Raw genomic sequence first — 26664 nt, 5'->3', positions numbered from 1 at the left:
AACCGAACGACATGATACGCAACGCTTGCCGGCGGAGATCGATTCCCTGTGATTGCTGCCGTTCTGGCTAGCGGATGCCAAAAGTGACGGTTCATCAACACTATCCGTTCAAGGTCATAGCTGTTGAATGAAGCACGTTTTCTAATATATCATATTCTTATCGATTTAAAGGTTTTCGCGAAGATGTAGGGGTAATTCTCTACCAACTCACACGAAATCGGGAAAAGTTGCCCCGATCCCTCTTCGATTTGCGTGAAACTTTGTCCTAAGGGGTAACTTTGGTCCCTGATCACGAATCCGAGGTCCGTTTTTTTGATATCCCGTGACGGAGGGGCGGTGCGACCCCTTCCATTTTTGAAGATGCGAAAAAAGAGATGTTTTTCAATAATTTGCAGCCTGAATTGATAATGAGATAGAAATTCGGTGTCAAAGGGAACTTTATGTAAAATTGTACGCCCGATTCGATGGCGTACTCAGAATTCCGAAAAAAAATCGTATATTTCATCGAAAAAAACACTTTTTTTTTTAAACTCTGCCATTTTCCGTTATTTAACTGTAAAATTGTTTTGAAACATATCATTTTAAGGAAATTTAATGCACTTTTCGAATCTGCATTGACCCAGAAGTTTCATTTTTTCATTTAGAACAATATTTTTCATTTTTAAATTTCGTGTTTTTTAACTTTGCAGGGTTATTTTTTAGAGTGTAACAATGTTCTACAAAGTTGTAGACAACAACACAAAGTTGTAGACAATTACAAAAAAAAATGATGTAGAGCAGTTCTCTCAGATTTCGGTCATACGATTTTTTTGTATTTTTTTATCCGACTGAAACTTTTTTGGTGCTTTCGGCATGCCAAAAGAATTTCATACAAATTTGGCAGCTGTCCATACAAAAATTACATTTGAAAATTCAAAAATCTGTATCTTTTGAAAGAATTTTTCGATCGATTTGGTGTCTTTGGCAAAGTTGTAGCTATGGATATGGACTACACTGAAAAAAAATGAAAAAAATTTTTGGTGATTTTTAATTTCACTTTTTGTCACTAAAACTTGATTTGTAAAAAACACTATTTTTATTTTTTTTTATTTTCTGGTATGTTTTAGAGGACATAAAATGCCAACTTTTCAGAAATTTCCAGAATGTGTGTGTGTGTGCAACCAACCAAACGGAGCCACACGGCCGCTTCTTACAAATTGAGTTGTTTCCATGTATTTTAGATTTACATTCTATACATGCAAATAACTCGCATAGACATTTGGAAAGTGTTAGCTCTGTCGAGCTTCGGTGACCCATTTCTACGCAGGCTAGCCGTGCGCGAGGTACCTTAGCTTGAACCGACAAGCCCCGCCCTAAAGAACGTTTGCATCAATCGGATTCAAACGTTATTCAGAACTTCCGTATCCTTGCCAAATGGACAAAAACCCAGCGCGTATTTTGTTGGTAGTAACAGTTTTCCTAATTCCAGTCCAAGCTCACCAAGCTGTGATAGCGCAATGGTTAGCATTTTTGCTTATCAATCCATAGAACGGGGGATCGAACCCCGCCTCGAGCGACTCTGATTTTTAGTTCATATTACGTATTTCAAGTGTTAAACTTTTTAGTTGGGAGCAGATGGGCATCGAACCCAAGACCATTTGCTTACAAAGCGAACTCCGTTACCAGTCAGCAACGGCCACTCCCATATTTTTGTCCGTTCCGTTCCGTGAAAATTAAACGAAGATCCAACAAGGAAAGAGCTCACCGGGATAGGACAAAACGATCCTGGACGAAACATAGAGACAAATCCAAATCTTTGACTCGATCATCTCGACCACCATTCAGCATCAATCACTCCCGACAGCACCGAAATTTCCACCAGCAGCTTCAAAATGTTCTGCTTCTAGCTAGGGCAAGCTCACCCTCGAGGGTCCCTGACATCGGTTTTGATTGCCCAAAAAAAACTGCCACTGAACTTCTAGTTTACGAATCACACTTCTCTTTGACATCCAATTTGAAATTCCGTCGCTCAGCACTCGAAATCCGATTCTGAACCTCCCGGGTAATCAAAATATTAAACTTAGAAACGAAAAAATGCGGAGCAAAAATTCAAAACGTCACGACGCGCGCACGGCTTGCTTCGATCCCCAACTTTTCAGAAATTTCCAGAATGGGCAAAAATCTTTGACCGAGTTATGATTTTTTGAAACAATAAATTTAATTTTTCGATGTAAAATCAAATTTGCAATCAAAAAGTACTTTAGTAAAAATTTGATAAAGTGCACCGTTTGCAAGTTATATTCATTTTTAGGTAACTTTTTTGAAAATAGTCGCAATTATTCATTTTTCAAAATAAGTGCCCATGTTTGCCCACTTTGAAAAACATATTTTTGAAAAGCTGAGATAATTCTCTATATTTTGCTTTTTTGAACTTTGTGATACGACCCTTAATGCTGAGATATTGCCAAGATTTAAAAAAAAAACAGGAAAATTGATGTTTTCTAAGTCGATATCTCAGCCACTTAAAATATGAAACATTCGTGAAATTGTTTCGAAAACATTTTTTTTAATCAAGACTAATATTTCAAAAGGGCGTAGTTTTGAATGTTTGGACAATCATAGCCACTATTCTAACAAATCTTAAAACTTAAAATTTGCTGTTGAAATTACACTTTAAGTGGCTATATCTTGAAAATGGTGCGCTTTATTTTATATTAAAAGCCGAAGTAAAAAAAATCGAGAAAAAATTGTTTTCTCAAGTTGCGTTTTTTGGCCCCTAAAACGTATACAATAAATATAAATATGAAAAATTGATTTTTTATATTTTTTTCCGTGTCCCATTTTTTTCAACCCTACAACTTTGCCGAAGACACCAAACTGATCTGAAAATTTGAAATTCCTTCAAAAAATACAGATTTTTGAATATTTACGTACCGTTTTTGTATGAACAGCTGCCAAAATCTATGGAGACTTGTATGGGTTGAACCAATGACACAAAATGGCTTCTTTGGTCAGAGGAAAGGCCCCCCAAAAGGTTGAGCCAATTAAAAAAATATAAATCAAATCCATTTCCAGCTTTGGTGGATAATCGCTCAGGGAGCAACTATGGCGAAGAGTGCCATGAGATTCTTCCACTTTGAAAAATGTTCCAGCGTGTTTATACGTCCCTCAAAACTCTAACTATTCTTTCAAGCCTCCCCGAAAAATCGAGTGGCAAACAACATATTTAAAAAAAATCAAAATTTTAATGGAAGCTTAAGTGCAATCAGCTGAAATCAATTTAAAATGCATCCCCCTGCGTTTAGAATCATTTTTAGCATGTTGTTTTGAACAGTACCAATAAAAATTTATCTTTTGCTAAAATTTTAGTTTTCGTCAAATCTTACATTTTTTTTAATTAAAGATTGCAAAACAGAACTGAACAAGTGTAAAATGCATTTTAAAACACTTTTTTCATTCAAATGTTGAGACTACGGCTCGTTATTTAAATTTTTATTTTCTTTTTTATTTGTTTACCCTCTGCACTGTTTGACAAACTTGTTCCCTGGGAAAGTTGATCTTTTTTTTCGGAATAGAGCCAAATAAAAATCCGCTTCAAAAACAAGACCGATTGAAACGCAGATTTCCTTCTAAGTTTGTTCAAATAGCCAAGTTACGCACTTTGTCAAAACTTCAATCTACCTGATCTGTTCTCGTTGGCTTGCTGTGAGACAAAACCCCTTTGCATCATGATCGCGATTTTCCTTTGATCTTCTGTTTCTTCTCCCAACCAGCCGCGCTCGCCGCTCTTTTCTCATTTTCTCTCCCCCTGTTTTCAAATCTCACACGAGCTTTTTTTTCCTTTCTCCACTCTCTTCTTTCCGAGTTCGTCACTTCTCTCGCAATGCAATTCCTCTTCACAGCTCCTCGCACACAGCAGGTTCGTCGCTTGATGCCAAGATTCTCATCGATTTGAACGATCTTACCGGGGTTGGTAGCAGCTCTCTGCTGCTGCAGCAAACAGGGGGAAATTAATCGGATGTCGGTTTTGCACGGGTGTAATTTCTCAAGAATGCTTCGGCGTCCGGCGTTGATGGCCTTCTAAGGGGAGAGAGAGAGAGCCCCACGCGGATCCTGTGTGGTGGAACCAACTTCCTTCCATCCTCAAAGTAGCGGCTAGTAGGGCAAACTTTCTGACGATCTAATCAGCGCTAATTAATCTGCTGTATGGCAAAGAAGCGCGGGGAAACCCTTCCAACCCCCGGCGGCAAGGCCATCACCCGGGCTTCATCTTCTTGGAGCCGAGGACGAGGACCAAGAAGCGTGGAACGGTGGGTAAGCTGAAACCGAAATAGATAATGGAATTTTGATAAGGGTTTTGCTCGAGCCGAGGGAGAGCAGATTGGAGGGCGCGGTTTTCAGCTGCTGATGTGGCCGCGTTGTCGATATGGCCGTGCGGTCATCAGTGGCCACCGAATGAATGGCGGGGACCAGGGTGGGGAGGGGAGGAAATCAATTTCGCCGCGCAGCACCACTACCTTCTCCACAAAAAAAACCTCTTCAATGAGTAGCCAAATGAGCAGTTTGTTTTGGGGTCTCCTCTGTTTTTGTTTCGCCACCAGCACCACCGTCCAGCAGGAGAAGAAAGGTACGGTCGGTGGTTCATCATCACCGGGGTTCGGACCTGGTGGAATTTTTCGGCCGCGGTGCCATGTGTTCGATTTATTACGGTTCACGTGGTATCGACAATGGGGTTGCGATCGATCGACCGGTCCTCTTGTGGTGTGTTTGAGAAAAAAGAAGAATGTATGCCTCTGATACGGGAAAGGGTTTTAGTCGAGTTCAGTCTACAAACTGATTATTTTGGTCATATTGTCCCGATTTGACCCAACATTCCCCAATTTGATTTGATAACAATAGTCCAGACTCGATTATCTGAGCCCGTTGTTCGAATTTAGGTTATCCCAAGGTTTCTTAGAAACTTCAGATCATTGAATCATGGTCCAAAAAAAAAATTTTTTTTCATTTTCTCACTTTTGACATCAAAATCTAGTTCTGCGACCCCACTTTAGTCAAATTTGAGCGGTTGCATAACCTGTTACATTACCAAATGCATATTCTCAATATTTCATCTGTGCCATTTTGGCCGCCATCTTAGATTTTAAATTTGCAATTCACTTTTGTGCATTTTTACGGTCGTATTTAAGCTCAACGACCCAAAACAAGACAAATCAGTGCATTTTACCAAAATGTTGTGTTCGCATGATTCTTTATCGATTGCAAAATTCATTTTGAAATCATCTGGAAGAACTTTTGGTACTATACCGCCCCAAGTCATTCAAGCGGCTAGGCCTACTGCGTTGCATTAATCGCAAGATACTGATTCTGTGAACGTAACCCACATTTCATAGAATCATCTCACTGCAAAAAAGTAGTAATCTGGCTGCGTGTAAAAGGCCTAGGTGTAAAATAAACGTTGCATTTTTTTTTTTGAAATTCTATGTAATATTACACCCTGAAATATGTATCCCATCAGTATGGGAAACCTACTTGACCGAAATGTCAAGCTCAAATCTGCGTTTATCCGTTTCATTTTTCATCGGTCTGGTGGCCGAGCGGGCTAAGGCGCCAGGCCTTACTGTTGGTACTGGGTTTGAGTTCCGTCGGTTGCAGCTTTTTTTATGTTTACAAAAATTGTACATGCAGTGTGTAATATTAAGTGTCTTTTTTGGCGAAGGTGAGGTGCATGCTTTTGCACGCGATTTACCATCGGTTTATTGCTGTGCAGGGGAGCAAGGCATGGACATAGCGTAACAAACCTCCGAGTTGTTTAAATGGATTTTTGAGGCATTATGTCCATATAGTTGTTCTACTAGAATTTCCTTCAAATATGGTAGTAATGACGCTGATTGCGATTTTATTCATGCCAGTCTTAAACAAATTCGAAAAGAGAGAAAAACATTTAAAAATAAAAACAAATAACACATTATTTCAAAACTTGTATTGCTTTCGTACAGGATTTTGGGAAATACTAAAAGAGGTTTCAATTATATCACTATAAGCACAAAATAATTTTATTTTTTTTACTTAAGGAAACAGCGTGAATTTTTTTTAAGTTTGGACATTTCCGTGAAATTCCGTAAAATTTAACAATTTTCCTAAAAATAACCACAATTAACAAATCGTCAGCTGTGTGCTATCTTGTGACATAGACCATTTTGGTCGAAAATGAGTTAATGATGACGTTTTGCTATACTTAACCAACACTACAAGATGCTTTAACCCGATTTTGGAAACTCGCTTCCGTTTCCCGGATATCGAAATGCACACTTGTGACATGGACCAATTTATCATCAAAATGATTGTGCACACTTGTGACATGTCATACATGTTGTTGGAAAATGTGGGAAAATTTTTCTTGTTTTTCACTAATTTATGTACAGACATACTTTCTAAAGGCAATGCAACCTTTATTTATAAAAATATACTGATTAAGTCGATTAAACCATTGATTTGAGCTTATTTTAGTTTGTATGGGAATTCTGTGCACACTTGTGACACGTAGTACAATTTTACTTTCGAAACACACTTGTGACACGTGCTTTTCAGATTTTGGTTTACATTATTTACTGTATCTTTTAACTGATGTAACCAAACTTGGAGCGTTTGTTAAGCGATAGTTTACGAACCGATTGCTTTAAAAAGTTTGGCTCTATCATTCATAGTTTTGAAATTACACTACTCGACAAAACAAAACTTGTGTCAAGGGATTAACGATATCTCATCCGTTCCTGTTATTCCGTTATTTACCAACAAACTTTAAAAATCGATTTTCTCGAAAAGTACTAAATGGTCGTTGTCACAAGATAGCACACAACTGACGATTTGATGTGGAAAGACGTGGAAGTCGTGAAATTCGAAATAATAAATTGTAAAATTGCTCATCAATGTATTTGAGTATTGATTTTTTAATCAAATGAACAAAACTATAAAGATATTATTTATAACAAATAACTGATTTAAAGTCCTAGCGAGATATGCTCGTTATAACATGCAAGAGAAAATCCTATATAAAGTTTAGAGCATGTTATAATACATGATATTTTTTTTCCTTATTAAAAAAATGTGATAGAATCAAGGGTCCTGATTGTTCAAAATCAACCACTCCATTCGCGATCACAAATAGCAGGCGACGCGATACTGCCCTGATGAATTCCTACTGTTTGTCAATTTCTCACTATTCGCTCCCGAACACTCTTGCTTCTACTCTCCTTCTCTCTCTGATCGGCTCAGTCTCCGAACGGCTCAGGCAGGCCGAACGTCACCGATCACTCTGAACTGAAAACATTTTTTCTCTGATGCGCTGCGTTATACTCATTCATTTGGGTTGCCTAAAATCAATGTTATCAATTAAATTGTGCATTTATTTTGATTTCATAACATTAAAGACACCATTCAAAGAAACTTCCACCAAGAAAAAATCAAATTGATAGCAAACTGAGGGCGGGAAAACAAAAAGACTGCCGCGCTGGCGTTTTGTGAGAATGGCTCTTCGCTGAGCATGGTAGTGTGTGAGTGTCGTCGAGCGATGGAGTAGGCAAAAAATTTTACGATGTATTTGTTCGCTGAGTGAACAGTTCGGGCCACTCGCTGACTGCTTGCGAGTATCATTCGCTCATGAATGCTAGCGGGTTAAAATAGGCGACGAATGGATAGGCGATGAGTGAGTGGTTTCTGTTCATTGAACCGAAAATCAGGACCCTTGATTATAAACATTGAACAAACTTTTTCAAACAATCTAACTTTCGAGAAAGCTTATTTAAGAACCTCGAACTAAACAACATTTGCGTGTTTTTGTCAATAAATTTACATTTTTGCTCATAATTCGAATATACAATGAATCCAAACGTGGTTTTCGGCAGACATGCATCGGCACTAAGAGCTCTTCTTAACGGCACTCAGCTTGTTCTAGTTGGCATTTACGTTTAAAGTAATGTTATGCTTGTTGCCAGTTAAAAACGTATTGTTTTTAGCTTGAATAATGTGTAGAAAATATTGGTTCATTGGAAAAACCGATTTTAGGTATATTTTTATGTGACTGTTCTCATAAGCTCTCAAGAAGAACTTCTTAAAAGCTCTTTGAGTGCACTTAACGGTTCTTACCCTATATCTCACTTCGTGTATAATATAGCCTCCCAGGGTCTTCGGGAGCTTTAAAGATTAGCTTAATTAGTGTACTCTAATCACTGGCACAACATGCTGGGAGTCATCTACGCGAAATGCCAAACAAGTTCTTCTAAAAGAGGAGTTAGAGCGGATGCACGTCTGGTTTTCGGTGTGGTGGTGTTATTTAACGTCCTTCATAAGACCCTTGCCTTACGTTTGGTTTAAATCCATTCTAAAGCCCAAAACCAAGGGTGACCCATTCTGCCCCCATGGGCCATTCTGCCCCGCTGCCCCTACCATGAAATACCATGTTAATATTTACCAAAAACTTAAAATATATTTTGTGCTCATGGAAAAACTAATATTTCTATAACATAACAGTAATATTTCTTCTATGTAATTTTTCATCAAATCAGTAGTATAGAGAGACTTCGATAGCGCTGTGCTCTCTTGTACTGAGCTTGCTATGATTCCAATCTATTTAGCATAATAGAGCAGAGACAATTACCTAGTTGTTTTGTTTTCTTTCTCTGGAAGAAAATTTAGCTCCAGGTTTTGTAACTAAAACACGAACAAACATTAAAACTGACCCGTAAGGGACCATCCATAAACCACGTGGACACTTTTTTAGGAATCTGTAGCCCCTCCCCCCCCCCCCCTCGTGGACAAAAACTTTTATGTATGGATCGTGGACAATCGCCATACCCCCTAAAGTGTCCACGTGGTTTATGGATGGTCCCTAAAAAATACCAAAAGTTTCACAACTTTTTTGCTATAATCCTCTCCTCTTCCACCTCCTATCCTATCCCTCGTCATCACCCACAAAATTTCCAACCGAATTCAGTGGGTAAGATGACCAAAGAAGAACCAACAGAAGACAACAGAAAAAAAACTCTTCACTTTCGACCAGCATCAGAAGTGGGACCGATGAGGAAGCCGCCGCGCTCTAAAAAACCGCCGAAATTGAACACAAATTTGAGAAAGACGGGGCCTTTCTTCGGCTGCGGCGTCGGCGTGGAGAAATCCGAATCCGAAAAGTTACCCGCGAAAAACAGCAAAATCATGTGCTGCGGCGCGGTAAAGATGATAGCAATCATAATAATTGATTACACGTATACCTCCTTCAATTTATTTATCAAAATCTTCCTCTTACACGGGGTGTGAGAGAGAGAGAGTGAGAGGAAGAGAGTAAGCTTGGTTCGCTCTCTCGCGAGAGTGACTTGAACGTGGGAGCGAGCGACGAACCCTCGATCGAGGTAGGCGATCGTGCGCGGTCCGCTCGCGCGCTCAGTTTAGTTCAAGCGTACGCGTAAGGTAGTCACACGAGGTCCGCGCGCGCCGTCGTAACGCCGTCTCCCTCTCGCGCGCGAGTTCCGTCCCGCTCGCTCTCACACTCGATGAGGGCCACACAACACAGCAAGTTTCATCTGTCCGAGTTTATTTTTTCGGTTAGCCTAGTTCGGAACCCTGTAATTACCTCCTGGTCGTCAACGTCTCTCTAACGTATTGTGTCTTTTGCTGTCTCTTTTTTTTCTTACAGAACGAACCGGAAGGCACGCCGGAACTGCCGGCCGCCAACCGAGCGTTATTCCTGGAGAAAGTGCGCCAATCGAACACTGCCTGCCAAAATGGGGACTTTACCACGGCAGTGCAGCTGTACACGGACGCGTTGGCGTTGGACCCGAGCAACCACATCCTGTTCAGCAATCGGTCGGCGGCCCGGCTCAAGCAGGGACAGTTTGCGTTGGCCCTGCAGGATGCGACGCGGGCCCGCGAACTCTGCCCGCAGTGGCCCAAGGCGTACTTTCGCCAGGGGGTCGCCCTGCAGTGTCTGGGTCGGTACGGGGAAGCGTTGGCCTCGTTCAGCTCTGGGCTGGCCCAGGATCCCAACTCGAAGCAGCTGCTGGCGGGACTGGTCGAAGCGTCGATCAAGAGTCCGCTGCGGCATGCCCTCGAGCCGACCTTCCAGCAGTTGAAGGCGATGAAGCTGGACGCGTCCCCGTTCGTAGTGATTTCCGTGGTGGGTCAAGAACTGCTCGGTGCAGGTCAGTACCACTCGGCAGTGACAGTGCTAGAATCCGCGTTGCGGATAGGGTCGTGTTCGCTCAAACTGCGCGGTTCAGTGTTCAGTGCTCTCAGTTCGGCCCATTGGGCGCTTAATCAGCTAGACAAGGCGATCGCGTACATGCAGCAGGACTTGGCCGTGGCCAAGAGTCTCGGTGATACCGCGGGTGAATGTCGTGCACATGGGAATCTCGGCTCGGCCTACTTTAGCCAGGGATCGTACAAGGAAGCTCTCACGTCCCACCGATATCAACTTGTGCTAGCAATGAAGTGTAAAGATACGCAGGCGGCGGCCGCGGCCCTGACCTCCCTCGGCCACGTCTACACCGCGATCGGGGACTACCCAAACGCGTTAGCGTCCCACAAACAGTGCGTCCAGTTGGTGAAGCAAATGGGTGATCGTCTGCAGGAAGCTCGCGAAATTGGTAACGTCGGCGCAGTCTACCTTGCCATGGGCGAGTTCGACTCGGCCGTCGACTGTCACACCCAACATCTCCGCCTAGCCCGCAAGCTCGGCAACCAGGTCGAGGAAGCCCGTGCGTACAGCAACCTCGGCTCCAGCTACCACTACAAGCGCAACTTCACCCAAGCGATCACCTACCACGAAAGTGTCCTACGAATAGCGCAACAGCTGGGTGATCGCGCGATCGAGGCACGGGCCTACGCCGGTCTAGGTCACGCTGCCCGCTGCGGCCACGACTTCCACCAGGCCAAACGGTGGCACGAAAAGCAGCTCGAAATGGCCCTCGCCGCCCGGGACAAGGTCGGTGAAGGTCGCGCCTGCTCCAACCTCGGCATCGTGTACCAACTGCTCGGTGAACACGACGCCGCGCTCAAACTGCACCAGGCCCACCTCACGATCGCTCGCCAACTCCAAGACAAAGCCGGCATGGGCCGTGCCTACGGCAACATCGGCAACGCGTACTCCGCGGCCGGTTTCTACGAGCAAGCCATCAAGTACCACAAGCAAGAACTGGTCATCAGCAAAGAGGTACACGATCGCAGCGCGGAAGCCTCAACCCACGGGAACTTGGCCGTTGCCTATCAAGCCCTCGGCGCCCACGACATGGCCCTGATGCACTACCGGGCCCACCTCAACATCGCCCGTGAACTCAAAGACACCGCCGGCGAGGCCTGCGCCCTCCTCAACCTCGGCAACTGCCTCAGCTCGCGCCAGGAGTTCGCCCAAGCCGTCCCGTACTACGAGCAGTATCTCATGCTCTCGCAAGAACTCGGTGACGTCGCCGCAGAAGGCAAGGCCTGTCACTTCCTCGGGTATGCCCACTATTGCATCGGAAACTACCGCGAAGCGGTCCGCTACTACGACCAAGATCTCGCCCTCGCGAAAGACCTCCAGAACAAGATGAACATGGGCCGGGCGTACTGCAACCTCGGGCTGGCCCATCTCGCCCTCGGCAACACCGCCGGCGCCCTCGAGTGTCAAAAGTACTTTCTGGCGATCGCCCACATGACGAACCACCTGCCCGGCAAGTTCCGCGCCCTCGGCAACATCGGCGACGTCCTGATCCGCATGGGTGACGTCGACGAGGCGATCAAGATGTACCAGCGGCAACTCTCGCTCGCGAGGCAAGCCCGCGAACGCGGCATGGAGGCCGCAGCCTGCGGGGCACTCGGCCTCGCCCACCGACTGCTCAAGAAATTCGATAAAGCCCTCGGCTATCACACGCAAGAGTTGACGCTCCGCCAAGAAATGGGCGATCTTCCGGGTGAGTGTCGCGCCCACGGTCACCTCGGAGCGGTGCACATGGCCCTCACAAACTACACCCACGCCGTCAAGTGCTACCAGGAGCAGCTGGAGCGAGCGCAGGAACTGCAGGATTCAGCCGTTGAAGCGCAAGCGTTTGGAAACCTCGGAATCGCCCGCCTCAACATGGGTCACTACGAGGACGCGATCGGGTACCTTGAGCAGCAGCTCGGCACCCTGGAACAGGTCAACACGCCGACCGCCCAGCATGATCGGGCTCGTGCCTTGGGGCACCTTGGAGATTGCTACGACGCACTCGGGGACTACCACGCCGAGGCGATCAAGTGTCACGAGCGACACCTGGCGCTGGCGGTCGCGTTGCAGAGCCCGCGCGATCAAGAGCGAGCGTATCGAGGACTAGGGAATTGCTACAAATCTGTGGGTAACCTGCAGGAAGCGTTGGTCTGTTTGGAGAAACGGCTTGTGGTGTCGCACGAGCTCGGGAATCCGGAAGCGAAGGCCGCCGCGTACGGCGATCTTGGCAGTATTCACAGTGCGCTTGGGAATTACGAACAGGCGATCAACTGCTTGGAACACCAACGAGATATTGCGAGGGAATTGGGTGATCGTGCGTTGACCTCGGACGCGATCAGCGGCCTGGGTGGAGTGTTCCAGCAGATGGGTGACTTTGACGGATCGTTAAGGCTGCACAAGCAGGACTTGGAATTGTGCGAAAGCATCAACCACGCGGCGTTGCAGGGAAGAGCTTGTGGAAATTTGGGATCGGTGTACGAATCGCTGAAGAATTACACCGAGTCGGTGAGGTACTACGAGAAGCAGCTATCGCTGACCACGGATCGGTTGACGAAGGCTCACGCCTGTCTCGCTTTGGGACGTGTCTACCACACCATGGAGCAGATCCCGCAAGCGGTCAGCTTCCTACGCCAGGGTCTATCGATCGTACAATCCCTAAACAAGCTAGAAGACGAGTCCAAGATCCGCTACCGCCTCGGACTCTCCCTACTCGCGTCCGGCGACGAAGACAACGCCCGCCAACAGATGGAAAGCGCCGCCCAGATCCTCGAATCGATCCGCTGCGATCAAGTAACGCCCGAAGGTCGCACCAACCTGTACAACCTGCAAACCTCCTGCTACCAAACGCTCCAGCAAATCCTCGTCAACCTCGGCCGCAACGAGGAAGCCCTCGTGGCCGCCGAACGCTGCCGATCGCGGATGGGCGCCGACTCCAACCAGAGCGCCGAAAACTCCCTCAACAACCGCAAGACCCTGCTCACCTGCAGCGAGTACATCTTCGACACCGTCAACAAGAGCAAAACCAACATCATCTACTACAGCCTGGCCGGGGCCGAACTCTACGCGTGGTTCCTCTCGCCCCAAAAACGAATCGTGCGCTTCCACGTAGCCAAAATCGACGAGCAGACCCTTCAGATGAAGAAGAAACCCGCGATCGCGTCCGCCACAACCACCGCCGCAGGCGGTGACAAACCCGAACCAGATCAACCCGACGCCGAGTCGCTCCTCGCCCAGTACATCGACTTTGTGCGGGATGCGCTGGGCGTTAACTCGGGGTCGGTTCTGCAGGAGGGCGACGGAAGTGGGTGGAAGTCGTCGAACGAGAACCTGATTGATGATTTCGCAAACGAGCGGGCCGGATTTTTGCGGATGGTCAACCGGAACCACCTGCTGAACTCGAGCAACTACTCGCTGAGCTCACTGTTCAGCTTGGGCAGCGTTGGCGGGTCGGTGGCGAGCCTGCAGGGGTCGACGAGGTGAGTGATTTTAGTTTTTGTTTTGTGTAATTATTATTTCTTAGAATTGAATTTGATTTTTTCCTTAACATAAAACTATTTTTATCAATACACAGTCCAGACTCGATTATCCGAAGCCTGGATCCGATGTTCGATTATCCGGAGGTTTGTATCGGACTTCGGATGATAAAATCAGGAGCAAAAATTTTTTCATTTTTTTTTTGTTTTCTTATTTTTTACATCAAATTCCAGTTCTGCAATCCGATTTTAGACAAATTTGAATTGTTGTTGAATGCCTATTAAATTAGAACATGTATTTTTTTCATTATTTTATCACCGCCATTTTGGCCGCCATCTTGGATTTAAACATTTAAAAACACATGAGCTAAACTCAACAATCAAAAATAAAAAAAATCGTGATTACATTATCCGAAGTTTCGATTATTCGACGTGAAATTTGGCCAAGGCTTTCGGACAATCGAGTCTGGACTGTATTATGAATATTTCTTGTTGGTACCGTGAACCGGGGTGACTTCGAAAGGTTTGAGATTTTTCCGCAAAATGAAGAGTACAAACTCAATTCGTACGGAATGGTATGGAATCATAATGACCGTGATAGAAAAGTCTACAAAGCACTTCAAGATGAAGTTTTAATAAAATTTTGAAAAAAAAATATAGTTAGTTAGCTATAACTAAGACAATGTTGATAATTTGCATTATTTCAGTATTATCAACGTGTCATGATTTTCTGTATGAATATTTTGAATCGGCAAACTGTAATTTTTTAGAAGAGTGTAAAACCAAACGACGAAACGAACAACGAAAGAGCCTACTTTTTTGTACCAAAAGTAACAGAATCAAAAATATAGATAACAGAAATCTATTTTTCCTTCTCTTTTCGACAGTTTCAAAGAATGTTTCAGATATGTTTTTTAGCAAACTTGCCATTAGATCTCTATTGCACTCTCATCCCCATCCGCAGTCATTTTTTGTATGTTTATCACTTAAATCACTTAAACTTTCTGCCAAAAAATCCTGAACAAAGAAATTTTTTAAGTGGGTTCATCTTCAAAAAAAGTTCATCTGTCAAAAAAAAAGTACCGGCACCGAGACTCGAACCCAAGACCTTCGCCATATTGAACCGTGCCTTTGCCGTATGGGCCACCATGGTTCGGTGTTTAAGTGGCGGTCATTTGTCCATATAAGCCACTCAATAGGATGAACTGTTTCAATGAACGAATGAACACGCGAGAGGTCTTTACTCACGCAGAATAGTACTTTCCTCACGTTTCTTTTCGGGAGGACTATCCCCTCGATCTTTAACTTTGGGTGAAGTCTTTGAATTTCTATATTTGACTAATTTGATGATCCTAAATATTTATTTAAAGTTTCTTGTTAATTTTAAATTGCCGATTGTTGAAATTTTAGAATTTAGGAATTCCAAACTGTAGGAAATCCTGATTTATTTATTTTTTAATTTTCAGGTATTTTTTAAATCATCAATTCGGATATGCTTTGAATTTTTTTATTTGACTTATTTGAAGATCCTAAATACTTATTTCAAGTTTCTTGTTCTTCTTCTCTTTTTTCTTCAAAAAAACTGTAAATTATTATTTAGGATCTCCAAATTTATCAAATTAAAAAGTTCAAAGAATCTGCGACTTGATAAATTAAATAAATACCCGAAAATTCCAAAAAAAAACAAATCAGGATTTCATAAAGTTTATTATTTTAAAATTCTAAAATTTCAACAATCAGCAATTTAAAATTTACAAGAATTAAATTTTAATAAATATTTAGGACCTCAAATCTAAAAATCTTCAAATAAAGAAATTCAAAGACTTCATAATTTCGAATTCTTAAATTTATTATTTCAGATTAAAATCAAATAAAAATAGACAGTAAAAATTTCAAACAAAAATTATATTTGAAATAAATTTAAAAAAAATCAGATCAGAAACGCAACTGTCGCACCCCTCGGACAGTGCTGTTCATGAACGTCTTGCTTTCGTTCTATTGTATGTGCTTGCGACTTGTGCCTGCGCCTCTGCTCAAGAACCATTTAAAATCCGAATTTGAAAAATATATATTTCTAAACATGAAAAGTTTATAAACGCAAAAATTCAACAATATAAGTAATAATTCAGAAATTAAAAAGGGAAATCTGGGAATTTGAAAATGTTAAACACAGTCGAATACCGAAATATTTTGCCAATATTTCACTCCGGATAATTGAATTACAATATTTTTATTTTTACACAGTTTGGGTCTCTAGCCCAACAGAAAAAACAATGTACCAATTCCAGATTTTCTTAGAAACTGTGGCAAAAATTGCGGGATTAATTAATTTAGCAACTTGAGAATTTAAGTGTTTCAGAATTTAAGAATTATTTAACCATAAATTTTAAAAATAGGTACACGGAAAAAACCGGTTTTTTAATTTAGCTTTTCATCACTAAGTTATAGATATTTTTTAAGTAATAATACTTTTCATCACTAAGTAATAAATATATTTTTGAAAATCTGCCAAATATTGTTTACATTGTCGCATAGGATGTTTTGCAAGCACCTATCTGACAGCTGACGACGAGAGCCCTGATTGGTCGATTTTCTCTCCTAACGGGTTCTCTCTCTCTCGCGCTGCAGGCATTGAAACATTTCATGCTCTCGATCTGATGACCACACGTTGCGCGAGGATTGGGCAAACATCATTATCATAAAAAAGTTGTTTTTTTTTTTTTTTTTGTTATATGAAACGTGTCATATGTGCAATCAAAGGTCGTATGAAACAAATTTATTCAGAAATAAGTTTAAACTAAACTTTTGATAGTTTTAGATAAGTACCTACAATTAAAAAGCATCATTTTAGGTCTATTTGTGTGATTTTAGAATTGAAAAATACCCAACTTTGTTTAAATGGGATTTTGAAATGTCCAGCAAAATTTTTACATTAAATTACTCAGATTGAGGTTTCTGCACATAGGACCTTTTGAAGTTTTACTGTAGAATTGATGAAAATGATTTTTTCGAAGTGTCACCTACTATTTTCAACTGACGATTTGCTTGTGAAATTTTGTGATCTTTTCAGTAAAAAAATTTAAAAATATTATAATTTGGTCTAAAGCATGGAATTAGGAAAATTATCTATTTGTGTACCGTTTCAAAGTAAACCATGGTTTTATAATTTTCGCAATTAAACCAATAAAAAATCCTTATTTTATTTTAAAACAATATAGTAAAACTGAGAGTCAATCTCCAAATTGGAAACATTTTTTGCCTCACAAAATTTTAAAGACTTTTGAAAATGCATAAACATTGTTTTTTTAAATCGAAAACTCTTCAAAAAAAATCTGTAAAAATTTGAAAATGGAGAAAATTTACACAAATCGTAACCTTTAAGTAAACTTCTGTAAGAAAAAGCCAAAAATACTTTTGATAGAAAATTTAAAAATCCCGCCCTTTATCCCCACCAGATCCATCGGCAGCCTTCAAGGCTCAACGCGATCGCGCCGCTCAAATATGCTACCACCCTGGCAGGGCCCATCCTGCCTGCACGTGCTGTACAACCTCCTTCTGGCACCGTTCGAAGATCTGCTGCCCGATATCAGCACCAGTAAGTATTTTTTTTTAAATCTTCTTAAATTGAATACATTTAAAAGAGTCTTGTTCTACAGCATCCCGCCTAGGTCGCCGCGAGCTCATCCTCGTCCTGGAAAAGGAACTCTACCTGGTGCCGTTCGCGATCCTCCGCAGCGGCGACGAGTCCGGCGAGTATCTTTCCGAACGCTGCTCGCTCCTAACCGTGCCCTCGCTGCACACCCTGCGCCAGAAGAGCCGCACCAAGGCGCGCGAACCCGGTAAGTGATCCCTTAGCGAAGTTTCTCAAGACTTTTCTTGACTTTAGTTTTGCACTTTTCAGCGGAAGGTCTGAACAGCGCGCTGGTCATCGGCGGCCCGAAGATCCCGGCGTCCCTGTCGGAGACGTGGGGCTGGTCGGAGTCGCCGGCGTCGCTGCAGGAAGCGGCCATGGTGTCGGACATGCTGAACACGAAGCCGCTGGTTTCGTGCAGTGCCACCAAGGAGGCGATCGTGTCGGAGTTGGGGGCTGCGGAGTGCGTGCACTTTGCGGCGAATGTTAGCTGGAAGATGGGCGCGGTGATTTTGAGCCCGGGGGAGGTGTTGGACTCGCAGTCGCAGAAGCGGTGGGACGGGGATGAGGACGGGGTGGGGGATTTGGGGGGCTCGGAGATTCCGCCGTTGTCGGACTTTGTGCTGAGCGCGTCGGATTTGCTGGCGATGAAGTTGAGCGCGAAGTTGGTGGTGTTGAGTTCTTATCACTCGGTGGAGCCGATTACGGGGTCGGGGGTGGCGAATTTGGCCGGGAGTTGGCTGTTTGCGGGGACGGGGGCGATTTTGGTGTCGCTGTGGCCGGTTCCGGAGACGGCGGCGAAGATACTGCTGCGGGCGTTTTATTCGGCGCTGCTGCAGGGAACGCGGGCCGCGAAGGCGTTGGCCGAGGCCATGCAGACGGTGCAGCACACGAAGCACTTTGCCCATCCGGCGAACTGGGCTGGGTTTATTTTGATTGGGGGGAATGTGCGGCTTTCGAACAAGGTTGCTTTGATTGGGCAGGCGTTGTGCGAGTTGATGCGAACGCCGGACAAGTGCAGAGATGCGCTGCGGGTTTGTCTGCACTTGGTGGAGAAAAGTCTGCAGCGGATTCATCGCGGGCAGAAGAACGCCATGTACACTACGCAGAAGAGCATTGAGAACAAGGCGGGGCCAGTTATTGGGTGGAAGGATTTGTTGATGGCTGTTGGGTTCCGGTTTGAACCGGCGGCGAATGGAATTCCTTCGAGCGTGTTCTTCCCACAAACCGATCCGGAAGATCGACTGTCGCAATGCTCTGCGAGTTTGCAAGCCTTGCTTGGGTTATCTCCAACGACTCTGCACGCCTTGTCCAAACTTGTGAACAACGCGGAGATCGCCGATGAGATCATCGGGGTGATGCGGAACGTGGTGACGCAGTTTCCTCCGAAGGGCACCACCAACAACGAGAGCGAGAGTATTGACATCATAATCGGTGTGAGGCTGTGGCGCGTAGCAGGTTGCCATGAGCTGCTTGCTTCCCTAGGCTTCGACCTCATGGAGGTCGGTCAAGATCAGGTAACCCTCCGCACCGGCAAGCAAGCCAACCGTCGCAACTGCCAGTTTGTCCTGCAGTCGCTGCTTGCCCTCTTCGACACCCAGGAAGCCCCCAAAAGCCTGGGCATCGAGTCCAGCAGTAGTTCAGAATCCCTCAACGAAGACACCTCGGACGAGGCGGCGCCAGCCGCCAAACCCCCAAACCCAACTCCAACCGCCCCGGAAGCCCAACGCAGCGTATCCCCGGCGGTGACCGTCAAGAGCCAAGCCAGCTACAACTTCCCCCGACCGCCGCTCCCCTTTCGTCGGGTGCCCTTCCTGAGCACGCGCAGCGCCTTCATCTCGTACGTGCGACGCCGCGGCGAACCGGACGGCGGCCAAACGGAGGTCCCGATGGGGACTCAGCAAGCGCAGGCCCAGCAGGACTCGAGCCTGGCGAACACCACCGACAGCGAGCTGTCGGACGGGTACACGACGCAGCAGATCTTGATGAAGAGTGATCACCTGGCGAAGGGACTGGGATATTCGAGTTTGCGCGGAACGATCAAGGTATCGCGACCTGGTGGGGGTGGGGAGAGTGATGCGGCGTTCACGCCGAGTCCACCTGTGACGTTGCAGACTGTGGTTGACCCGAACGTTTCGCTGGCGCTGGCGCACCAGACGAGGATCAGGAATCTGTACACGAACAATGGAGTGAGCAGTTACGGGCATGAAACGGTGAGGGAGGGTGGCGTGAACATGCGACGACCGGACAGTTCCAGCTCGGCTAGTTCGGCGACGGATTGGGAGGGTTCCGGGCATGCTACGGTGCTGAGGAGGGCGAATCAAGGTCATCCGAACTTGCCACCGTTGCCGCCACCGCGGCAAACGCTGCCCATGGTTGACAGTTTGAGACCGCTTGCTCCGTTGGCACCGGTCTACAATAACATAACCGGAGGAAGCGGAAGCACTGTTGGAAAGGTCCCTCAAACCAAGAGCGTGCTGGAATCGACCAGCTCGGATTCGGAGTTTGAGCGTAGCTTTGATTTGCCTTCAGGGTCGAACGCCGGCTCGATCAGTAGCAAGTTGACCAGCCTTGCGCACAGCATCCAGAGCATGCGAAGCCGCAAGATGAAGCTGCAACCCATGCAGCAACAACAGCAGCAACAGCTCCAGCAAACCAAGAAAATGGTCGACCAGTTCTCCTTCATGGACCGCCTCAGCTGTCGCACGGAGATCAGCAGCTCGAGCAACCATCACGTCGCACCACCCCGCAAACCCCTCTCAACCCTCCCGGACGACGAGCGCACGCTCAACCTCAACGCCAGCAAGCTCTACTTCAACCCGGCGGACGCCGAAATCATCCCGCTCGCCGAGTCCGTCACCTCAGCGCCAACCATCGGCGGCCCCTCATCCTCCGCCACCTCCAGCAAAGACAGCAACAAACCCACCAACAAAACCATCCAAGACTCGATCATGCGCCACATGAGCCGCGAAATGACCCCCACCATCTCCGAGGTCTACCACGAGCGCAACATCGGACTCGGCCTCGCCCCCTCCCTCTCCAAGCTTCTCCTCTCCAAAAACTACGACGACTCCCCCGACCTCAAACCCCAATCCTCCTCCTCCACCTCCTCGGCCTCCGCCGCCGCCGCCGCCTCCCTCCTCAACAAACCCAGTGCCGCCCTCACCGTCGGCAACCTCGCCGAAGCCATGAACGAAATCGAAATGAACGCCACCACCTCCTCCAAGCTGGACGTCGAAGGCCAGTGCAACATCTGCAACAGCCCCTCGGACCTGCTATGCGGCTGCAGCACCACCTCAACGGTCGCCGCAGTCGCCGCCATGACCGCCGCCCTCGGCGCCACCACCATCACCAAAAAGTCCAGCTCCAAACCCTGGCTCAGCAACGTGACCCCAAATCTCGTCAAACCCGGCGACCTCACCACCGCCGACATCCTCGAGCAGCAGAAGCAGCTCAAGTCGACCGTGTCCGGCCTGACCAGCAACATGTCCTCGTCCACGGAGAACTCGCTCTCGACGGTGGTCAAGCGTGGGGGTTCGCCCTTCTCCGACTTGTCCAGGAGGGACGAAGGGGACGGGAGGAGTGTGGCGGACTCGCAGTGTTCCGGGAGCTTCCGTACCGATATAACCGGGTCGACGGTGACGGTGACGACAGCGGCGGCGTGTAAGGGAGGTCAGCAGACGACGGTTAGTTCCGGGCAAGCGGGGAGTGGAATTCAGCAGCAGTCGGCGCAAGGTGGACCAGGGTCGTCGTCCGGTGGAAGTGCGTCGGGGCAGACGAGTTCGAATCAGAGGAGTAAATACATTATTGATACGTGAGGACTAGGGAGAATTATTTGAAGATTTGTAAAATAGTTGCAAGAGAGTATAAACGAGATTTTAAGAAATTGTTTAAAAAATAAAGATTTTAACCTGCATTTTAAATATAATTTAATTTAGATTTTATGTTTTAAAAAGAAATAATGAACTGATTAGATAGAGATTTTAAATATTGTAGAACAATCAAAACTATATTTTTAAACCTATACACAGCCGATTTGAGATTATATATATTCATTTGATAAGTAAGGAAATGGGCAAAAATTAAACTGTATAATAAAGCCTACAAAGAAGCCTTGGTGAGAATACTCGATTTTACTATATTAGAAAATAATAACAAAGCGGATTGATTTGAAATTCCCAGTGTAAAGCATTTTGTGTAAATATCATATATCGTCAAATATATTTTTAATTGAATACAAGATTGTAAAAGCAAATATAAACCTGTAGTTTTTTTTATTACAGAAAAAGAAATTGTTTCCATTTTTAGTTTGTTTTATTTTTTAATACAGTCCAGACTCGATTATCAAAAGTTTCACTTATCCGAAGTTCGATTATGCTAAAATCTCCGACAAAAATAGAAAAAAGTTCTCAAAACATAATATTGAATGTTTGGCCCTTTTGAAATAAAAGTCTTGATCTAATTTTTTGAAAATATTGTTTTCGAAAAGATCAGAAAATTTCACGAATGTTTAATATTTTAACATTGTAAATCGGACCATTATTTTCTGAGATATCGACATTAGAAAATGGTGGGTTGTTTGGGTGAGACATAGAAAACATCAATTTTCCTGTTTTTAAACACTTGCATGGCAATATCTTAGCAACTAAGGGTCGTATCAAAAAAGTTCAAAAGTGCAAAAAATAGAGAATTTTCTCAGCTTTTCAAAAATATTTTTTTCAAAAGTGTTTGCCCACTAATTAAAAAAAAAGAAAAACTGCGACTATTTTCAAAAAGTCACCTAAAAATTGATTTAACTTGAAAACGGTGCACTTTATCAAAATTTCACTGAAGTACTTTTTGATTGCAAATTTGATTTTACATCGAAAAAAATCTGTATTGAATCAAACATTCATAACTCGGTCAAAGATTTTTTGCACAATCTGGAAATTTCTGAAAAGTTGGCATTTTATGTCCTCTAAAACATATCAAAAAAATAAAAAATAAATGTTTTTTTTTTTAAATCGAGCTTTAAGCTATGAACAAGATTGTCCGTTCGACGCAGTGGTGAACGCAGAACGCTGTGCCAGTTCGATTTTTCCATCAACTGTCAGTCGAACAATCTACAGGGATTGCTTTGTTCAATGGTCGATGACTGGCAGGCTATGATGACAGGCGCAAAATTTTGCGTTTGCGTCCAGGCCTGACGGACAATCTTGTTCTTACCTTTAGTGACAAAAAACTTAAATAAAAAAATCACCAATTTTTTTTAACCGTGTATCATTTTTTTCAGTGTAGTCCATATCCATACCTACGACTTTGCCGAAGACACCAAATCGATCAAAAAAATTCCTTGAAAAGATACAGATTTTTGAATTTTCATGCATCGTATTTGTAGCTGCCAAATTTTTATGGAAAATTATATGGACAAACTAATGGTGTAAAATTGCTTCTTTGGGCATACCGAAAGCACCACAAAAGTTTCGGTCGGATTAAAAAATACAAAAAAAAAATCGAGTAACCGAACTCTGAGAGCTGTAAACATAAACAAAGTAGCAGGCTATGTTCAAGCTCAAGCGTGACATATTTTTTGCTGCTGAAATGACTTGTTTTGATTTTTTTTAAATCTGATCATGTTTAAATTGTCGTTGAAAATTAAGGGCTTCGCATTTCTTTTTTTTTTTTTTTTGCTCGCAGACTAATCAAAGGGCGACCAAAAGAGGCCTTTTTGATTTCGACGTGACGAAATATTGCGTCAGAAGTGGGTAAACTTTTGTAAATCAGAAGAACAACCGAATCGATGTTCCGAGATTGTGTATTGAAGCGCAGTGATAATGTTGGATTAAGATTATTCAATATTATTTGGCATTCATAGTTATTGATAATTCGTCGCTAACATTTCAAAAAGCGTCATAAACGTAAGTTTCGCGTGAGACATAGCGCCTATTGAAATGTTAGCGACGAATTTAACCAATCTCGATTTCTACCCTCTTCTTAAGATTTGTTTACTTTGAATACCTCAAAATCTCGACGCCACCGACAAAATAAATTATAGATCGATTACAATACTTGCAACTTCTTGGTATCATTTTGCAAACAGTAAATTGGTTCCGCTCGTTCCGCTTTGACAGTTCAAGCAAAACACTGTAAAAGGTCCCAAGTCGAAGTGTAAACAAAGAGTCTGTCCTGCTCACGTCAGTTGATGTTTATGTTAGGAACGAGCAGGATAGGCGCTTTGTTTACACTTCGGCTTCGGTCCTATTACAATGTATTGCTAGAGTTGTAAATTGAGGCCGCTTTGCGAACCACTATTCTGCACCCAGGGACAAACTATAGATGCAAAATGGCTTCTTTGGGCATACCGAAGGCACCAAAAAAGTTTCAGCCGGATAAAAAAATAAACAAAGGTTAAAATAAAAAAAGACCGATTTCGTAGAGAATTGCTATATTGCAAAAATTCTAAATGCACGCGATCCTGGAAACCCCAAAGTTCATGCTTTCAATCGAGTTGAGTCTTTGCAAAAATTTTGTTGGTCGTTGTAATTATCTACGAAATCGGAATTTTTTTATTATTTAACATTCTGGAATCAATTTTTTGGAACGGCGGCAAAATTTTTGTCCAGTTTGCATGGTCCATGTTTTAAAACATATTAAAAGTATTCTAAAAATAAAATAGTATGGGTTTAACCTGAACTTCGCACTACTTTATTGCTATCGATCGCACTATTGCGACTTGTCAAAATGCCTTGGGAAATTTTAAATTTCCTAAAAAATTATCAAAGAAAGCCGATGTTGCTCGCTTATTTTTTAAGCTGTCAATCACAATTTTAAAGTGTAAAAGTTCAGTTTGGTGGAAAATGCGACTGGAAATGTAAATAAACAACAGCTAGTTTTAGGATTTCTTGTTGTCAAAAGTGCGAGAGAAAAGTGCGGGCAAAATCAAAATTACAGTAAAAAAAAGTTAATTAAAATGTTATTTAGTCCTCATCAATACCTACAGCTTTACCAAATCTTTGCTAAGATAAAAAATAATTACATGGAAAAAAATGAAGATTTTTTTATTGACTTTTATCACAACAGTTCATTTCCCTATTATTCATATTTTTTTATGTCGATGTCGATGTCGATGTGATTCAAATGTACGAAGTTTCGATTATCCGAAGTGAAATTTTGCCTAGGCCTTCGGATAATCGATTCTGGACTGTATTTTTAAATTTTTTCGAACTTTTAGAGTAATGCAACAAATAAATAAAACATTCCGAAGAATTTTTGTTTGCTTTTGTTTTTTTTTCAAGCTGGTGTAATATTGAATGTTTGTCCCTTTTGGAATGCTAGTCTTAATTTAAAAAATTGCAAAATATTTTTTTCGAAAAGATCGAAAAATTTCACGAATGTTTCATGTTTTAACATTGAAAATCGAACCATCAGTTGCTGAAATCAGGGTTGTTTGGGTGAGACTTACAAAACAACAATTTTCCTGTTTCTTTTTCTTTAAACCACTGTATCTCAGAAACCAGAGGTCCAATCTTCAATGTCTTTTAGACAATTTTATAGCAAATTTTCTGAACTTTAAAAAAAAATTAGAAATGATCACTCATGGTCACTATTTTCGATAAAATCAAACGTTCGGTGGCATTATCTTAAAAAACGGAGCCCTATATGAAAAAAAATCTGTAAAGTACTTTTCGATTGCAAATTCAACTTTACATTCAAAAATTAAGTCCAAATTTGTTTTGTACGATTTTTTTTTTCTGGAAATCACATTTTTTCAAAAATTTATAACTCGGGGGCAGATTTTTTTACCATACTTCTCTATGGCTCAAAAGTTGCAGTCAAAAAAACGTATTTTGGAAAATTTGTTTTGTTTTGTTAAAAGAAAAGTTAATTAAAAATCGACAAATTGTTTTTCCATGTACCTATTTGTTCTCAATAGTTCTCAGCAATACCTACCACTTTCCCAAAGACACCAAATTGATCAGTTACAACTGTTTAAATTTGTACGTACCATTTTTGTTTGGACAGCTGCCAAAATTGTATGGAGACTTGTATGGGTGAACCAATGACACGAAACAGCTTTTTTGGTCATAGGGAAGGCCCCACAAAGTTTGAGCCAAAATAAAAAATACAAATAAAACCCATTTTCGGTGTTAGTAGAGAATTGCTCAACTGTCGAAAATTTAGAGTTTTTTTTTGTCGTCGTCTAATACCTCCTTAAGTTATATAATTGGGTCCTAAAATTAAACTCTTATTTGTGATATTATTGTTCACAATGACAAAGCTCATTTTTCTGAGTACAATGACCCTTTGTGCAACCGCAAAAGATTTAAAATGTATTCTAAAATCAACTTTTAAAAAATAGCTTTGCGGCCCTTCTTAACAGAAAAGGTAGTACTAGCTCGTTTAAAGGGGACCATAGTTCCTCCATAAAAAATGTTATCTTGCCAATTTATTTTTTCGCATTAAAATGAAAAAAGGGACCAGATATTGTTTTTAAATCTAAAATTCTTTGTGTAAATATGGGTATTCGGCGCCGTCGCTCCGTGCCATACTTTCATACACTTAGGAGCCCAGGGCGGCGAAGTCCTTGTAGATAAAAGGAAGACACTAGTGGTTGGTACTAGCAATGGTGGCCGACAGCTATAAAGTCAACTTCGTCGTTATTGTTTTTAATAGTGTTTTTATCGTTGTACATAAAAATGTACATAAGGCTTTAGGACCCTATTGAAATAAATTTAATTTAAAAAAAATAGTGTAATTATAAACTTTTTTGAGGCTGTGTAATGTATTCACTTTATGAATGCGAGGAAGGCACCAACCACCTAAAGGTGGATTAACCTTCCTCGCATTCATAAAGTGAATACATTACACAGCCTCAAAAAAGTTTATAATTACACTAATTTTTATCAAAATATCTGAGATCCGGCCTAAAAAAAAGTTTTTTTAAAAACACTAAAGTACTTATAACTTTCGATAGGATTGTCAGATCTTCAGTCTTTTGGGCTCGTTGGAAATGTCTATTGATAACCTATCTAACAATCGGTCGCATGATAGATCCGGGCAACTTTTTCATCGAAATATTTGAGATCCGGCCTAAAAAAAGTGTATAAACAACACGTAAGTGCTCATAACTTTCGATGGGGTTGGCAGATATTCAATCTTTTGAACGCGTTGGAAAGGTCTTACAAATACCTTTCGAACAATATATAGAATTACGGGTTTTCTTACAAAAAACACCCTTTTTACAATCTTCCGAAGTTTAGCTAAAACCTTTTTTTTAGCATAACTTTTGAAGTACTTTTTTAAACTTCATAATATTAGCTAGGGTCTTGTGGGACCCCAAGACGGATCGAATGAGACAAAAACGGTCCAAATCG

The 26664-nt window shown here is 42.9% G+C and overlaps 1 protein-coding gene across 3 annotated transcripts in view; it reads left to right on the top strand.

The window, feature by feature from the left end:
- LOC6034919 (tetratricopeptide repeat protein 28) overlaps positions 1-21566 on the top strand; it is a 304947-nt gene extending 283381 nt beyond the window's left edge. The window contains exons 1-5 of one of the 3 annotated variants that reach the window (XM_038258884.1): positions 9433-9572; positions 9665-13683; positions 17136-17275; positions 17337-17519; positions 17582-21566. In XM_038258884.1, the coding sequence (XP_038114812.1) occupies positions 9522-9572; positions 9665-13683; positions 17136-17275; positions 17337-17519; positions 17582-21129 (7941 nt within the window). In that variant the 5' untranslated portion in view covers positions 9433-9521 and the 3' untranslated portion in view covers positions 21130-21566. Of the gene's footprint in view, positions 1-9432; positions 9594-9664; positions 13684-17135; positions 17276-17336; positions 17520-17581 lie in introns of those variants that run through there. The other 2 variants (XM_038258883.1, XM_038258885.1) reach the window with 2 other exon arrangements.
- The last annotated feature ends 5098 nt before the right edge of the window (positions 21567-26664 follow it).

The sequence above is a fragment of the Culex quinquefasciatus genome, chromosome 3 (genome assembly GCF_015732765.1).
Source record: "Culex quinquefasciatus strain JHB chromosome 3, VPISU_Cqui_1.0_pri_paternal, whole genome shotgun sequence".
NCBI lineage: Eukaryota > Metazoa > Arthropoda > Insecta > Diptera > Culicidae > Culex > Culex quinquefasciatus.
The sequence above is the reverse complement of the archived record's forward strand: the minus strand, read 5'-3'. Positions and strand labels throughout refer to the sequence as shown.